Source organism: Haemaphysalis longicornis, unplaced genomic scaffold (genome assembly GCF_048455015.1).
Source record: "Haemaphysalis longicornis isolate Haplotype H1 unplaced genomic scaffold, Haemaphysalis longicornis Haplotype H1 scaffold_7, whole genome shotgun sequence".
In the NCBI taxonomy this organism is placed as follows: Eukaryota; Metazoa; Arthropoda; class Arachnida; order Ixodida; family Ixodidae; genus Haemaphysalis; species Haemaphysalis longicornis.
In genome coordinates, this window is record NW_027526422.1 from 65,534,093 (window position 1) to 65,551,668 (window position 17,576).

Genomic DNA, 17,576 nt, shown 5'->3' on the forward strand with positions numbered 1-17,576 from the left:
AAAATGACTCTTGACCATAACTTGCCGCAGCTGGGCAGCGCATACAAGCTTACCTGCGAGACTGTAGAATCCGCCGTAGAGAGAGATCGGCACAGCCACCTCGCCGCGACTTGCGGCAAACGTAGACATCATGGAATTAAAGAATAATCCAGCGCAGCGATTAAACACAGATGAGAGAAAGTTTATCACGAAGCATATAAGGGCTACAGCCCAGCTCAGAATTCCGTCGGGGCTGGGGTTTGATCGTTCTTTCCTGTCTTTCTCCACAGGTGAAATATGACTGTCTCTCTGTGGGCTGGCGAGAACTTCCCGGGCAGAAGCCACGTCCGGCTTGTCCTACACAGTGAGAAAGAACGTAAAAAAGAAGAAACAGCTCGCATTGGCAGAAGCTTTTGAAAGGATATCTAAAGAGATGAAACTAAAAATGTATGTTCATACAACCACCTCTCAACCAGCATTCGCAGTTGCAGACGTGTTTGTGGTACGTTGAAACTGCTGTGTTACGATGAAAACATTTATGAGCACCTGTGGAAATTGTAAGCGCTAGTATGCGTATTTAAGAGGGGCCAAAACAAAGAACCCGTCCCAAAGGCATTGCGGAACTTATATATGCATCATGTCTGACTAAAATGAAAGACGAAACAAACACAGACGACGGGATTGTTTACGCCAAATATTCAGTTCTTGATTCGATAGTGCCACGGAAGGTACACTCCCATACAAAAATGCCTTATGGGCGTCTATTGAAAAATGTATGGTGAGCTATGGCCGCCTATGGGTCGCTATGGTCACCCATAAAATGGCATAAATTAGGCTATAGCCAGCTATTGAAGTAATTATAGATCCTGAAATAAAGACTGTAAACCATACAATTCTCTTTAGACGATTATAGAACATCCTAGTGTGCTTAGTCTACAGAGTCACAGCTATTCAGGTTACTGTAGCCAGCTAAAGAAATATGTATGGCTTTAGTTCTATAGACCAGCCGCGGCAAAGCTCTTTTGGCTGGCTATAGACCATTGTTTAGCTTTAAGTCTACAGACTTGAAACCATTCAGCTGTCTTTTGCCAGCTATTGAAAAGAGTTCGTCCTAAAGCTATAGAGAGAAAGCCATAAAAGCTCATTCGGCTGGCTATAGGCCGTTGGTTTGCTCTAAGTCTACAGACTTGAAACCATTTAGCTGTCTTTTGGCAGCTATTGAAAAGAGTTCATCCCAAAGCTATAGAAAAAAAGCCATGAAAGCTCATTTGGCTGGCTATGGGCCGTTGTTTAGCTCTAAGTCTATAAACTTGTAACCATACGACGGTCTTCTGCCAGCTATTGGAGAGAATTAGCTTTAAAGCTAAAGAGAGGCGGCCATAAAAGCTTCTGCGGCTGGGTACAGTGCAATATACAACTGTAAACCTTTAGACGTGTGATAATTAATCAACATTTTGCCGCCATTAAGAAAGCGTTTGACGCAGAACTTACAAGCCTGCATCCATAAAGGCTTCTTTAGCTAACTACATCGTAACATAAGGCTCCAAGTCTCCAGCCGCTAATCCAAAAGTGTCAGTCTATAAAGGTATAATTCGAGCAACCATTAAATCCTATTCTGCTGGTTTCAATATGACTTATGACGCGAAATTCATATACTCATGATTTACCTAGCTACATCTACAACACAGATTGGATAACCATGATGAGGTTGATCGGCCGGTTATATGAGCGTATTTGTTCAATAAGGTTAAGTACTTATACCAACAATACGGGAAAAGTACAATTAAAGGAAACTACTGATTAACGCTCAAATTCAGGTTGCAACTTTGGATACTGCACGTCGGCAAAGCTTGCAAATGAACGTTGACCGAAAGACGTATAATTTCAGGGAATTCTTCCTCTGCGGCCCTTCGCTACCGCGGTCAAGTGAAAAAGCGGGCTTCTCTGAAAACGACCCTCACAGCGTCGAAGCAGATTGAAAAAAACTTTCTCGGCCCTCGGTGCGCTCTCTCAGAGATATGGTGGAAGCTGTGAACAACCGCATTCTTTCTCCCGCGGAGCCCACTTTCAGATTATTAATTGAGAAAGGGGGAGAGCGACCCACGCCGGACCGAAGGAGGTGCGGTGAGGAAATTCTGTGAAGCGATGAAAAGATAGAAAGGACACATCTGCTTCCTGTTTTGTTTTCTGTTGTTTCTTTGGCATACTGGTTTTGGCGATGGGTACCGAAGGACACGGCCATGCGGCCCGCTCTGTGTTAGTATTCCTGCGCGCAGCAATGCTAGTGACAGACAATTTTCCCTGAGTACTGAGAACAGATACAACTTTTCCGGATGAAGAAAACAAAACGTTAAGCGATCTTGTATTTACCAAAAAAAAATAATTACCAGCGAACAAGTTGGAAAAAGATCGAAAGATGGGCACGTTTCTCCGCACTATTTGCTATCGCGATGGATCTGGTTATACCTGAATGTACTCAGTCAGCCACATTTTGTCTCCTTTCTCATGTGCGCGGGCATGGCACGTGTTGCCTGGTGCTGGGAATTTACGAATCGGCGGCAATGTGCTCGTGTAGATGGTGTGACGCCAAGCAAATGTGTCGCTTTTCGGTGTCGTAAATTTCGGTGTTTACGGTGACAGTGTTACGATTAATTCAACATCAGCTTCAAGTCATGCGAAAATGGATACCTGCGATACTGTGATAGGAATTTCATCGTACGCAAAACTCCAGGGTAAGTGATCTTACGAACTGAAGAGACTCTATAGTGCGAGAAATGCAGGACTTTTTTTGGTGTTCACGAATACTTTTCTAAACTACCCTGCACCCCATGGGCATTGCAACGTACACAGAAGTGAAGATTTGGCCGCGGTGATGTGACAAAAATAATTATTTTTTCTCTAACTGAGACAACTTACAAGGACCTAATTGAGTGAACTTGAAAAAACGTTTTTTTTCATTGCGTTGTGTGCGACCGTCTTCATTGTTTTATTGAGAGTGCATTTCCATTTTAGCCACCGTACTTGCAGCTGTGTGCGTTGAGTACTGAGTGTAATGAACGACTTCTGAGTGCTCTCTTTTCTGTGGGCTACCCAGCACCTGTAGGTATTTGTGTCTCGGTGGGCGTTCGCGGGGAATGTGCCGCGTAGTGTGGCTGTAGAGCGAATCACTTTAGCGTGAGCCCGAGTGTTGGAATGCGTCTGCTGTGTTTTTCGATCGGCGTATGCGAACAACTGTTTACTGGTGGGGAAGTAGCGTAGATAGTAGCCCTTTATGTAATGAATGGAATGAATAAACCCCTTGGTTTTGCTTTCCTTTAATGCCTGTGTTTAGCCTTTTGTGAATGAAAACTGGCGAAGTGTTTGCAATCGCAACCTGGCACTCCCCCTATATCGCTGAAGTGTTCACGGAGCATATATTAAAGAATGCAGCTAGGCACACAACCTAAGTGCCACAGGAGAACTTCTAGAGATCTGCAAGGCTCTATGCTGGCATGGCAGCGTGCTAATAATTTCTCAGCGGCTGCAGCGGTCGGTGTGTTTCAAGTAGTGGTGATTCTCTTCTGGCTGCAGCCCATGCAAAAATGTTGTATGGCCGGCTATTGAAATACCTTCTTATGGTTGTCTTTAGCTATTTGGCCCAATTATCTTTAGACATTTCTATGGCTGACATTCCTATGGGTGTCTTTAGATTCTTCTATAGCCATAGCGATATCGCAAGAAGAGCTTAAGACAGCCATAGAACCGGCTATATAAGAAGCTAAAGACACCCATAGAAATTTCGATACGAATAGCTAAACCCAACCATAGAACCGGCTATTGAAGAAGCTAAAGACACCCATAGGAATGTCGGTACGAATATCTAAAAACAACCACAGAACCGGCTATAGAAGACGCTAAAGACACCCATAGGAATGTCGATACGAATAGCTAAAGAGAACCATATAACCGGCTATGATTGATTGATTGTAGGGTTTAACGCGCCGACGCAGCGCAGGCGATGAGGCGCGCCGTAGTGGAGGGCTCCGGATTAATTTTGACCACCTGGGGATCTTTAACGTGCGCCGAAATCTCGTACACACGGGTGTTTTTGCTTTTCGCCTCCATCAGAAAAGCGGCCGCCGCGGCCGGGAATCGAACCCGCGACCTCGTGCTCAGCAGCGCAACGCCTTAGCCACTGAGCCACCGCGGCGGGTATAACCGGCTATGGAAGAAGCTAAAGATACCCATAGGAATGTCGATAAGAATAACTAAAGACAGCCGTAGAACAGTTTATAGAAGAAGCTAAAGACACCCATAGGAATGGCGATGCGAATTGCTAAAGACAGCCATAGAAAAGTCTAAAGATTATTGGGCGAAATAGCTAAAGACGACCATAAAACGGATTTTCTATAGCCGACCATAAAATATTTTTGTATGGGCTGAAGCATTGCTATTGTAGACTAGCTATTACGGTAGGTTCGTTAATCTCCCGCACATCGCTCCGGTGGTGCCTAGCTGAGATGAGGGTACTGTTGCTACTTGCGTGGTCAGATACCACCGCAGGTACCAGTTGTTGCGATTCCGGTGTTCGGGAATCAATTTGGTAGTGTGACTGGTGACCGGAGACGTTAATCAAGAGACCGATGCCTTTTAATGAAGCGGAAAGAACTTTATACACGTATTTACATGATGAGTACAAATGTGGATGCTGTGCTCGAACAGCAACTGCTACTGCAACTGCAAGAGCAACCCCAACAGCAGCCCCAACAGCAACAGCAACAGAGCACGTGACCCATAATATGTACGTACCCATAATTTTCCTGGCACGTGACCCATATAATTTTAATTTAGATGTGGTTTCATGCCGGCGTTTGTTCGTTTAGAATCGACGCGCTGTCAGACGGCGGCGTCACGCGGCATATTGATGCTTGAGGACCACTTGTTATTACTTATGACTAAGCTTCAGGCTTCTCTAAGGTCACCGTTTTCAACCTTTTTTCTTCCTCCATGGTTGGCGTACCCGTGCTTTTGGTGCACGGCTGCTCGCCCTCTCCTATCGGTACTTGTCCAAACATGCACGAGCGATACGCCCCCCGCTGCGCGTGAAGTGTGCAGTACTTTTTTTCGAGCAAATGGGATCCACGGAAGCTAATTAAATATGCACGTACAGTAGGTTCGTTGCCTCTGCAGGCGTTTGAACCAAACAAAATGCTTGGAGTTTATTTAATATGGCCTTAGGAAGAAAAGGTGATCGTGAAACCCTTCAAAAAACATTTGACTGATCAAGGCTCGAATTTGTAAAGTTGAAAGCAAGGACGCCAGTTCTTCTATAAATTCATGGTGAGGCGTGACTCTTGCAGAAACACATTACTTGGAACTAGTTAAGAACGGTAATAGCTCATATACGGTATCATTCTCCCTAAGTGACGGACCAGGCTGCCAACGGGCGCACGCGTTTTTAAAGGGGATTCCTAGGAATGCGTGATATAGGCTGCCTTTTCTAACGTAGGTTGTTTGTCGTCGCTGCAGTATTTTATAGGTATATTAAGGCCAAACATCACGGAAACGGCACGTGCCGTGTTTAGAATGTTCACAGTAAAGAACTACTTGTGCCGCGTGGAGTAACATCCGGCGGTGATGAGACACATCGGCAACTGTTGATGAGGCACAGCGGCGGTGATGAGACACGAGGATTTGATGACGAGGTTATACAGTTTCTTATAGCAATACATGAAGATAATAGAAGGCACCTTACATGGGAAGGACAGAAATGCGCCCAGAAGGTCAACACCCATCGGGGACTGAAACAGGGAAACCATTTGGGCCCACTGCTGTTTATGCTTTACATGGCAGGGTTAGAAATGTAACTGGAAGAAAGTAAAGTAGGGTTCAACCTAGCGAATACGCTGCAAGGCGAAGTGGTACTACAGCGCATTCCGGGAACGTTATACGCAGAGGACATTCTTCTTTTACCGACCCCAGCGCCCTATACACCGATGCTACCCCCAACCCTGCGCGCGCCGGCCACGTAGCCTGTGTAGTGACACATACTGACCAATGCATCAATGCCGCTAGTGCTACTGCAACCTAAACCGATATCGCTCACGAAGTAGCCATTGCCCTGGTCACCACTTCCCGCCCTCAACCAGTTACTGTCCTCACCGATTCACAGACAGCCTGCCGAAACTACCAGATTGGCCGCATTTCATTATCAGCACTACTCATCCTCCAACACTGCTCGACAACCAATGATATCTGCATCGTCTGGGCTCCTGGGCACGCCGCCATCCCCGGCAATGAAGCGGCTAATGCCGCGGCTCGCGTGTTGATACACCGAGCCACTGCCGACGGTGGCCAATGTCGGCCCCCTCAAGATAAACCCCACCCACTGAGCAGCTACACAGAGATTCTCTCCCATTACAAGCAAACTCGCCGCAGCCTACCAGCACCACACTGGCGCCTCTCCAGAGAGGAAGCTACAACTTGGCGGCGTCTCCAGTCAAATACCTACCCACATCTCACCCGCCTCCACCTCATCTTCCCCACCCAACAACCTTCCCTCTGCGCTTACTGTCCCCAGCCTGGCACCCTCTACCACATCATATGGGAGTGCCAACGAACTCCAGACTTGCCCCCCCTTTCTAACCCAACCTTTGAGCAGTGGAGGGCTTCCCTGGCCAGCCCGGACCCGGATATGCAGCTAAGTTGGTGACCCGAGCACGGACGGCCAGCCGAAGTCAAGGCATCCAGGACTAGGGACGCCTTTAACTGAGCGAGGCCCACACATCAGCCTCTGCTGGAAGAATAAAAATATTTTCTCTCTCTCTCTCTCTTTTAGCTGATAACCAGACCGATATGCGGCGGTGCATAAATATTAGCGGCCAGGAAGCCACCGACCTCGGGTTAAATTTTAGCCCAAAAAAATCGGGAATAATGGTTTTCATTGACACTACCAATAACGCAGTGTCTATCCAGCATGGGGATTTACTCTGAGTGAAGGAATATAAACATTTGTGAGTGTGGATAAACGAAGGGGATAACTACTTAAGAACTCACGAGGGGCAACTTAAGGGTAAGGGAAAGCGAAACACAGCTCTAATAAAGCATAGAGCTCTGTAGGGGTACAACCAATATAAAGTAGTGAGATGAATGTACAAAGAAGTAATGGTTCCGGGTCTCACTTTTACGGATGCTGTACTCTGCTTAAAATCAGACGTTCTATCAGGCCTTGAAGTGAACTAGAGAACAGTAGGCCTTTTGGCCTTAGGCGCGCATGGAAAAACAACTAACGAAGCAGTGCAGGGAGATATGGGCTGAGCGTCATTTGAAGTTCGAGAAGCGCAGAGTAAAATGTGTTTTGAGAGGAGGTTGAGAGCAATGGATCAACGTAGGTGGGCAGCTAAGGTTGTTAGGTACCTATACTTGAAAAGCGTTGACACGCAGTGGTTAATGATGACTAGAAGGCTAACGATAAAATATGGCAAGAACAGTGGAGAATCCAAAACAGCCAAGGTAACCAATAAGGATGCAAGGCAGATAGAAACGGATAAATGGAGAGAAAAATTGTAAGCTAAAACGTCATTAGAGATGTACAGGGCTCAGAAATTGGACATCAGGAAGGAAAATTTCTGGGATGATTCCTAGAGCAGTGCTTTGCTTTTTGAGGCTAGAGCAGGTTGCTTGTGAACTAAGAGTTTTGTGGGAAAGTTTAAAAAAAATTTATCTCAACAATACATAACTGTACCATTCATTTAAATGCGAATGCCCTGCATCAACGTTACGCACCGATTTACAACACGAAAAGACAACACATCATATCATTTTTGTTCTCGCGTGAACAAATAAAGAGAATTTCTGTACGCCGTCATCAAAATAAGTTGTTTGAAGAGTTTCGAAAGTTTTCTGAGTGTGCCTCTGAAAACGTTGCCTTCGTGGTGAACCGGTGCACCGACCGCCAGCTAGTTTAACAAGGAAAAAGAAAACGTGTTAAACAGTTGTGGGCGATGACAAAATAGGGCGCATACAAGCGCCCGTATCTGCCGTATCTTGTCTTTGTCGAAGTACGTTTTGTTTCTTCTTTTCGTCGGCGACAAATTTCGCGGCGGCATATTACCCGCTCAGGCATACGTCCTTCGACTGCGGCATGAGCAACGTCAGGTGCGATCGCGCATTGCCTGCTGTTTCACTGAACACGGCTACAACAGAAACGGGAGGATTTTGGCTTCCTTGTAGCTCGTAAACGTGTTAATGCATAGTGAAGAAAGCAAATCCCAAAAACCGCTCAAGAATCCAATTGTCATGCCAAGCCCAAGCCGAAATAGCCGCCGCTCAACCACAAAAAATCTAAGTCCAGGCAGCCGGCCGTCCGTGACCTATTCACCAGCCGAATTTCGTAGCAGGGTTTGGAGGGGGTCAGTGTCGCCGCCCACTGTGATGGGGTAGGGTTTTGTCTCCGATGTTTGCGCATTCCCACACTAGGCGGGACAGGAAACATCCCCCTCGCGAGGGGCACGATCAAATGCAGAGCATTTCCGGGGGTGCACGACGTTAAGTAGTTTGCGTTACGTTAATGTTGTTGCACTTGTTGCTGTTTGTTGTTGTATTGTAATTAAATGAGGAGACGTAATTACGTGGTCACGTGACATCATTTATTAGCAGGTGGGTATGATTATTGTGGCGCAGTGGGAAGAGCACCATGTACCTCGCGTTCCGCCCACAGGTAGTGAATGCGTTGTATCAGCAGCTTCTTGACGTAGTTTGAATGAGTCAAGGATATAAGGCGCGTTCGTAGCCCTCCATTCTGTGTCGGCTTTGTAGCGCAATGGGTAGAGCACCATGTACCTTGCGTTCCGCCCGCAGGGTCGTGGGATCGAAACCAGGCGCCGGTAAGTATTATTTTTTTATATGGTGTAGGGGGAGGGGTGCAGACTACTACGGACAACTAGAACGGGTGACATCGTGAGTTAAAGAAATGCTCTCATTTAAAAAGCGTCGAGGCCACCGTAGTGCCTTTTGGCCTGACCATGCCCGAATGCGCCGCTTGCAAAGCGCTCGCGCCAAATGCTCGGTCCGTTACAGGGCTGCCTATCCTTTGTCCCTCGAAGCGATCTGAGCCTGCGCGATAGCCCACCCCCCGCGCCGACGACGTGCGGCTGGCGCCACGGATTCCCTCCGGAGCTATAACGCGCCGTTGGCGCCGTCTACAAAAAGGTCTTTTCGTCGGATCATCGGGACCTAAAAAATCTGAACCGTTTCCTACGTCGACAACACGTCGAGAAAACGACTACAACAGCGCTCAGATAAAACAGCAATTGAAAAGTGCGCCTTTGCGACCAAGTTTGAGGCCACGATAAATCGGCCTCCCTGCAATCATTTTAGGTACGTCTAGCTTAGTCGAAAATCTGTTCAGGCCAATGTATCCACTCGGATTTTTAAAAACATTTCGTGTGACCTGGGGATTGTGGCATCCTCGGGTTATGGAATCTCAGGACTTTTTTCCTTTATCTATTGTGAATGGCAAGCGAAAAAGTTCTTGCAAGCATTAGATTTAGCCTTAGATTTAGGTTTAATACTAAAGCAGGCTGGCCCGCTTTCTTAGACCGTAAATGTTTCAAAAACCTTTGCGCGTTACCGGTATTGAATGACGGCAGCGATGTTTTTAAAATTAAAGTCATGTTATTTTTGCAATTCTGGTCCTTGTTTTGAAGTTTCAATGACATTTCGGAATTTATTTCTTGGCATAGCCGCTACCACGCTCCGATGTCCACGCAAGCATCGTCAGTAACGGGAAAAAGTTGGAGCTGAGTGCTCATTCCGCATAGTTGGTCAGGAATCTTGAGTATGCGTCCGTTCTGCGAAATGCTGAAGTGTAATGTGATTGATTGATTGATTGATTAATTGACTGATTAATTGATTGAATAATTGATTGATTGATTGATTTATTGATTGATTGATTGATTGATTGATTGATTGATTGATTGATTGATTGATTGATTGATTGATTGATTGATTGATTGATTGATTGATTGATTGATTGATTGATTGATTGATTGATTGATTGTAGTGTTTAACGCACCGACGCAACGCAGGCGATGAGGCGCGCCGTAGTTGAGGGATGCGGATTACTTTGGACTACCTGGGGATCTTTAACGTGCGCCGAAATCTCTTACACACGGGCGTTTTAAATGCGAATGCATTTATTAGCCGGGGGTTGTCTTGCTCCGTTGGTCGGCGTGCGCCTGCATTCCTCCAGCGCGAGCGCACGTGAGCGCGCGCACGTGCGCTCGCGCCTCGTAGTTCTGCCTTCGTCGTCGTCGTCGTCGTAAATGCGAATGCATTTCTTTCGCCGTCGTCGTCGTCGTCGCCCGTGCGCTCGCGCCTCGTAGTTCTGCCTTCGTCGTCGTCGTCGTAAATGCGAATGCATTTCTGGACGCGGCTATGGAAAGTGTGCGCGTGCACTCCAAACCCTCTGACCCCATAGTCTTGGTTGGCGACTTCAACGTTGACGTGCGCAAGAAGAGTGGCGAGTGCCTGGTCGAGTACATGCAGACCAGGCACTCTATGCATTGTCTCTCTGCCGGCTTCGACACGTGCCCCACTACCATTCACGGGAGTTGCATTGATCTGGTCTTTACGCGAAACTGTGACGCGCGTATGCTTCTCAAAGACCCTTTGACCGTGCACATTAGCGATCACAAGGCAGTGATTGTGGCCGTCAGGTATAACGATAACACAAACAGGTGCTGATGAATAAATGATTACGTTCACACTCTCGTCATTAATTACGCCGTTACTCGCAACACACTCATCGGTGCACCCAATGCATTCGCATTTCTGCACGATTCCCTTCGGGGAGGTGCGGGGGAATTTTTTTGCTTTTCGCCTCCATCAGAAAAGTGGCCGCCACGGCCGGGAATCGAACTTGCGTCCTCATGCTCAGCAGCACAACGCCTTAGCCACTGAGCCACCTCGGCGGGTCCATGGTATATGACTAGCGCTACACTAGAGCTATGCTAGAACAAAGAAAATATACTTCACAATGCGAACTCCAGGCGCATTCACCTCGCGAACAAAAACAGCCTTATCAAAAAGAAAAACACGTCATCTGTGAAACATGCGCGTGAAACATATGAGAAAGATGAAGTTCTACGAAAAAAAAAGAGCAATGAACTTTGTTAAAGTGTTATAATTTGTTCATATAATGCTAGAACAAACAATAAATTTCACATTTCGAAATACAGGCGCACTTGCCCTATAAACAGAAATAGCAATCCAAAAAAGAAAAAAAACGCCTCAGTTATCGCTGCGGCAATAGCGCAATACATACTGGTTTTCTAAACGGGGAACACAAACAAGATGCCAAAATACATATCACCAAAAAACACAAAGCACCATACAAAGTATGCGTCAACAAAACAGGATACAAAAATGCATTCCATAGATAATTACAACTGAAAAGGACAATGAAGTATGACGGTATCAGGAAATGTTTTCGCAGTTGTTTAAAGATGATTTTTTAAGTCGAATAATTTATCCCAAAGTTCATTTAGCATTCTTGGAAGGGCGATAGAAGGCCGTATGTGGTCACAAATCCCAATGTAACATGGTTACGTACATCGTCGAATGCACGAGTAGTTTGGAATTGTTTGTTTTTTCCTTGAGGTTTGTTTCCCGCTGCATCTTACGGCGTTTCCAATTCGATTGCCTCATTCGGAAAGCTTACAAAGCGGTGCTGAAAGTTCCCCTGCACTCATATGCTGTTATATTCGAACATCTAGCGGTGCACTACACGGCGGAAGAGCTAGTAGAAGCGTACATTTCTCTTCGCGGCAACCAGACGGCACACGTCCTGGCCCGAGAACTCGCTCACCGGGCACCGCAAGAAGAGTCGGAGCAAACCTGGCAACCGCTCCTCACATACGCCGACATAACCCAACATTACCGGCTAGCGAGAAATATCTATCCACCAGTCACTGATCAGGCCACGAAAGAACAGGAAGTCATCCTGAGGCAACTGCAAACTAATACGTACCCACACCCAACAAAACTACAAGCCATCCACCCTACACTCTATGATTCTATATGTACTTATTTTATTGCCAAGCCCCAGGCACACTTTACCATATTGTCTGGGAATGCCAACTAAACCCAGGTCTTCCACCCATCCCCAACTTCTCACGCGAGCAGTGGAAGAGTACGCTGGCCAGCTCCTGCCCTGAAAGCAGCTTTTGCTAGCGGAAAGAGCGAAGACCGCCGGCGTACCAAAGGAGTCTTGGACTGAAGACTGCGACCACAATATGCTCACTTCAACTGTGATTAAAGTTTCTCTCTCTCTCTCTCTCTCTCTCTCTCTCTCTCTCTCTCTCTCTCTCTCTCTCTCTCTCTCTCTCTCTCTCTCTCTCTCTCTCTCTCTCTCTCTCTCTCTATCTCTCTCTATCTCTATCTCTCTCTCTCTCTATCTCTATCTCTCTCTCTCCCTCTCTCTCTCTCTCCCTCTCTCCCATCTCTCTCTCTCCCTCTCTCTCTCTCTCTCTCTTTCCTCTCTCACTTCTTAATAACCCGTCTAGCGGCTACCCCTACGGGAGTACACATTCTTGACAGACTTGGCCTTAATATTCTGGAATTCTTAGACCGGAAAGTTCCATTCCGCCTGCCACCCACACTCATCTCATAGTTACACCAATTTCCATCCCCGCAATATGCATCCAATATATAACGCCTGCCAAACAACACTTAGGGCACGAGCAATGGAAAGGCGTCTTCCAATCCAGCCCGCTATGTGGACGCTGCTGAATACCGCCACCATGACGCATAGGCAATAGCCGTGATCAACAGGCCCGACACCCCTCCCATCAACTCCACCAGGGTGTACACCCCTCCTCCCGTTTTCTGATGGAGGCGAAAAGCGAAAACGCCCGTGTGTTCTAGATTTCGGGGCACGTTAAAGATTACCTGGAGGTCAAGATTAATCCGGAGCCTGCCGCTACGGCGCGCCTCATCGCATGTGTAGCGTCGGCGCGTAAAACCCACAATCAATCAATCAACCCCTTATCCTGGAGAGGAGGAGGAGGTGGCAATAGCGCTAGCCCTGCCACCACACAGGCCGACCCCGCGATTATAATCTCAGATTCTAACAGGACCCTCCGAATGTTGGATCGTGGCCTTATCTCGCCACTCGCCTTCAAATTCCTGCTCAAAATTTTCCAACATCCCCGGTAGAACTAATTTGGAATGCGGGGGGTAAGTGACGTTGCTTCTTTGGAGTGTCGTGTAGAGATTAACCCTGTGAGGAGGAAGAATGCGCAAATCGCACCGTTTTTCCCTGTTAAATAAATCCTATTAGGGTGACTTCATCGTCGCGGATGTCTAGCACTTTGATGTCGTTCCTGCTTTATTCATACCCGCCTTAACGCGAAACTCGCATATAACAAAAAATTCTAAATTTTTGTCAACTTCGTTAGATCGAGGTTTAACTGCATTTGAAAACAGTGCTACCTACACTCAAAACAAACCACGCCCATAAAGAAACACGCATCAATCGTCTAGCTTAAGGTAAATGCAAACCACTCAACACTGACTGTACCGGCCTGACGTCACTTACCGGGCTCCAGCTGCCAGTGCCCATTTTCTGGATCTTTCGTTAGCGTGCCAGTATAGTCTATGCCGGCCAGGGCTTCGGACGAGCACACCTCCAAAGTGCTTAACGCGACTCTTTAGCGCCAGCGACTGCTCGGTTTGTCGCGTTGATGCCACCCCCATGAGCTGTGCACGCCAGTAGCTCGTGAGCGAGCATGTGGCGCGCTTGAAAGGCGCAAAACAATAGCGTCAACGCGGATTTTTCCAGCTAATTTGCTCACAGGGGAACAATAAGCATTCTCGGCATTGTCATTTTTCTCTCCTAACTCTTGCTGCCGGCGGGGGAAAGGGAACCTGAGTGCACGCTCCAACATGCTGGGCGTGTCTCCTCCAGTTGGGAGAATTCATTGCGCTGCAAGGTTGGAGTCGGAATCTTTATTTGTAGAACACGCAGCACGAGTGTCACTGTCATACAATAGACGCTGTCCCACTTTTAGTGTTTATATATACTGCTAACGCCCAATTTATTTTCACTTTGTTAAGTCTCAGTGCCGTGAGGCGTTACCGAGAGGGGGGCCTAAGTAAACAGCAACAAGTACGGGACAATAGGTTGCTACATATTGTTGCCCGCGATCTGCGTACTCAAAATGTGCAGCGTCACTGATCAACAAGACACTGGCTGGCAGGTGGCTGCACAGCAAACGGGCTTTTGCAACAAACCAGTCAAGCAAGAGGCCAATTGTACGCGTTTGCGCGCCGGCTTTGCAGGCGTAATCATAGCATGAACACGACTATGGAATCTAAAAAGAATTAAAGCCGTTCCACTCAATGTGAAAGCTTTCGGAAGTGCAGAGCAATAATTCGCCGTAATGGGCTTTAGCGAATTTATCCGCTCACTGCTACCACCCCTCACGCTCTTCGCCGCCCTGTCTCATTTCTCTCTTGATGAATGGAATGGAGGTTTGTCCACTGTAATTCAAACTTCCCGCCTTCGCAGTGCTGCGCCAGCGGGAGTTCTGTTCTCTTTCATTTAATTTCATTTCATTTTATTTTCCTTAAAGGCCCTTAAATGGGGATATTACATAAAGGGTGGTGTGAGCACGGGAAACAGTAATTTGTAGCCACAAAAAAAAAGTAACAAGGCAGATGAGCCGTTACTTCGCCACTGAAAGAAGACGGGCTGGTGATGGCGCCGATATTGTGGGGAAGGCTGCTCCAGTCTTTAGCCGCGCGAAGAAAAAAGGAGGCAGCGAAGGTGATGGTGCGGGTGCGGTGACCTGAAACTTGAAGTGCATGACCGGTGCGATGGGATATGTACGTACGTCAGTGGGGTAAAAAAAGCGCGCAGTTGAGTAAAAAATAAAGGATCTATGAAAAAGACAAAGGGTGGCGGTGCGACGTCCAAAAGAAAGAGGCTCCAGGCCCGATTGTGATTTTAAAGATGAAATGCTGATGTCGTATGAGTATGCCGAATGGATGAAATTGGTAGCAAGGTTTTGAACAGATTGAAGGAGATATATTTGGTGTGGGGTCCAGATGGCGCATGCGTATTGAAGTGTGGAAAGAACAAGGTATCTGTATCCGAGTTTCGTGACATGTGGTCATAGAGTTTCTTACAGAATACATTAGAGAGGAATCTGGCGCTAGCGTCTATGCCCCTCACATCAAGGTCGTCTGTGTCGTCATGGACCGCCATTATACATCGCGCTCGCCTTAGTTTCATCATTGGCTTGGATTGAAACGTTTTAGTGACTGCAAATTTAAACAAAATGCCACAAAAACGCGAAGAATAGGGTGTAATTATGTAAGTCGAAAATAAAAACAGGCTGTTTTAAAACTAAGGGAAAAAAACTAAAGCGTATTTTTGCCGGAACGGTTGTGCCTGCTATTCCGCAGGCCAAGGTTGTAGTTACGAACAATGTTAATATTTGGGGGGTAACTCATTAGAGACTGTGATTTTATTAATTTTACCATTATTTCAAATCATAAGTTGTTTGAAGAGTTTCGAAAGTTTTTTGAGCGTGCCTATGAAAACGTTGCCTTCGTGGTGAACCAGTGCACCGACCGCCAGCTAGTTTAACAAGAAAAATGGAACTATGGGGTGATGCAAAGGATGGGGGTTCCGTGTAGGTTCCACACCGGAGCAGAATCGGCGCAGGCGGTGTCTCGGAGCAGACTGAACGCCGCACAGCGCGCGCACCTGCTTCTATATAGCTGGAGGAGAGGAGAATAGAGGAGAGACGCGCATGCGCAGTGGGGGTGTGGACGGCGCAACAACAAGGGAGGGACATAGCCCCGACCATGAGATGGCTCCTGGAGCGACAGTGTCGCCGGTGTCTTCCTGGGCCAGCCCGAGACGAGCACGCTTCCCCTTCAAGGGCTCCTGGAGCGGTAGTGTTGCCGGTGTCTTCCTGAGCCGGCACAAGAAGAGCCGAGCGGTGAGGAGGAGAGCGGCGTTATCACAGCTGGCGTGGAGAGGGGTACGAGGAGCAGAGGTGCGGACGCCAGACGACGGAGGGTCGACTAAGAGATGCTCTGCATCTAAAAGAAAACGTGGCGTTAAACAGCCATGGACGATGACAATATTGCACGCATACAAGCGCCCTTATCTGCCGTATCTTGTCTTCGTCGAAGTACGTTTTGTTTCTTCTTTTCGTCGACTACAAATTTCGCGGCGACATATTACCCGCGCAGTCATACGTCCTTCGACTGCGGCATGAGCAACGACAGGTGCGATCACGCATTGCCTGCTGTTTCACTGAACACGGCTACCACAGAATCGGGAGGATTTCGGCTTCCTTGTAGCTCGTAAACGTGTTAATGCATAGTGGAGAAAGCAAATCCCAAAATCCGCTTGAGAATCCAATTGTCATGCCAAGCCCAAGCCAATAAAGGGGGGGGTCTTCCCATGAACCCCCCCCCCCCCCGACGACATGGCTTACGAGGCGCAGTTTCCTCAATAGTATACTTACCAAAAAACTCTATGCATGTGGTGCAGCACGGCGCAGGTGACATTTGAGAAAAACAAACGTTTTATTGGCTGAGGCGATAATGTTGGTTACGTGAGCCTTCCACAAAACATCATGCGACAGAAAAACACCGAGGTATTTGAACGAAGGTACTAGGTTTATTGAAACATTAAAAATGCTGTACGGAAAGGTTAAAGGAATATGCCCGCGGGTAACGATATAGCTTTACATTGGGAATGATTGAGTGTCGTCAGCGACATATCGCACCATCCTTGAATATGAAGAAGGTTTTGTTGTAGGGCTAACTGATCAGATGTTTTGGTGACGGGCCGGTATGTTACTGTGCTGGCTACAATATCAGCTTACTTTTGTCTTATCGTTTAATTTCTTTTCATAGATATTTCTGCCAGGTCCGAGACAAGGCGTTCACAAACTGGGGGTTACTGCACACTGGGGAGGACCCGAGGACACCTGGCAGCGTGTGCGGGGTCTGCGAAATATTTCTGTATTGACTTTGTGTACTTGTGGTTATGTAAGAAGACTGCCTTAGAAAAAATACCAAGCAGGAAAGGAGCCGTTAAAAAGTTATTGCAATTTATTTTCACGCTGGTTTAACCTTGCAACAGCCGGTATGCATGGCTGGCCTTCACGAAACTTGTTGTGATTTATTTTCAGTCCTGTTAGTCTAGCACACCTCGGTTGTGACAAGCCATAGCAAACAATGAAACTTGCTTTGTGTATTTTTGTTTCTTTTGTAATTTAAAGCAGCTGTCATGGCCTAAGCGGGCTTTTCATTCAAATATGTATCACATTCGTCTTCAATAAAATAAGTTTCTAATAGTTTTGGTTTCTTTTGCTGTACTTGTATGAAACGGCTCATGAAGCGGAATGCATGTTTGTTAAAATTGCCGATAACGTGAGCCAAGTTAATGTTTCCCACACGCACCTGACAAGTCGCTTAATGACTACGCTTGTTCGACAAAGTGACAGACATACCTGACTGCCTGCCGTGAGATTTGTACCGACTCATGACGGGGACAGTAACAATGAAGCAAGAATCATTTCGCTCTCTTC

The 17,576-nt window shown here is 47.0% G+C and overlaps 1 protein-coding gene across 2 annotated transcripts in view; it reads right to left on the reverse strand.

The window, feature by feature from the left end:
• Positions 1–13,753, reverse strand: part of LOC144145838 (monocarboxylate transporter 6-like) — a 51,545-nt gene extending 37,792 nt beyond the window's left edge. For both annotated transcript variants that reach the window (XM_077677603.1, XM_077677604.1), the window contains exons 1-2: positions 13,559–13,753; positions 54–336 (exon numbers count right to left, since the gene is read on the reverse strand). In XM_077677603.1, coding sequence (XP_077533729.1) covers positions 54–336; positions 13,559–13,582 — 307 coding nt within the window. In that variant the 5' untranslated portion in view covers positions 13,583–13,753. The remainder of the gene's footprint in view (positions 1–53; positions 337–13,558) is intronic.
• Positions 13,754–17,576: the final 3,823 nt, after the last annotated feature.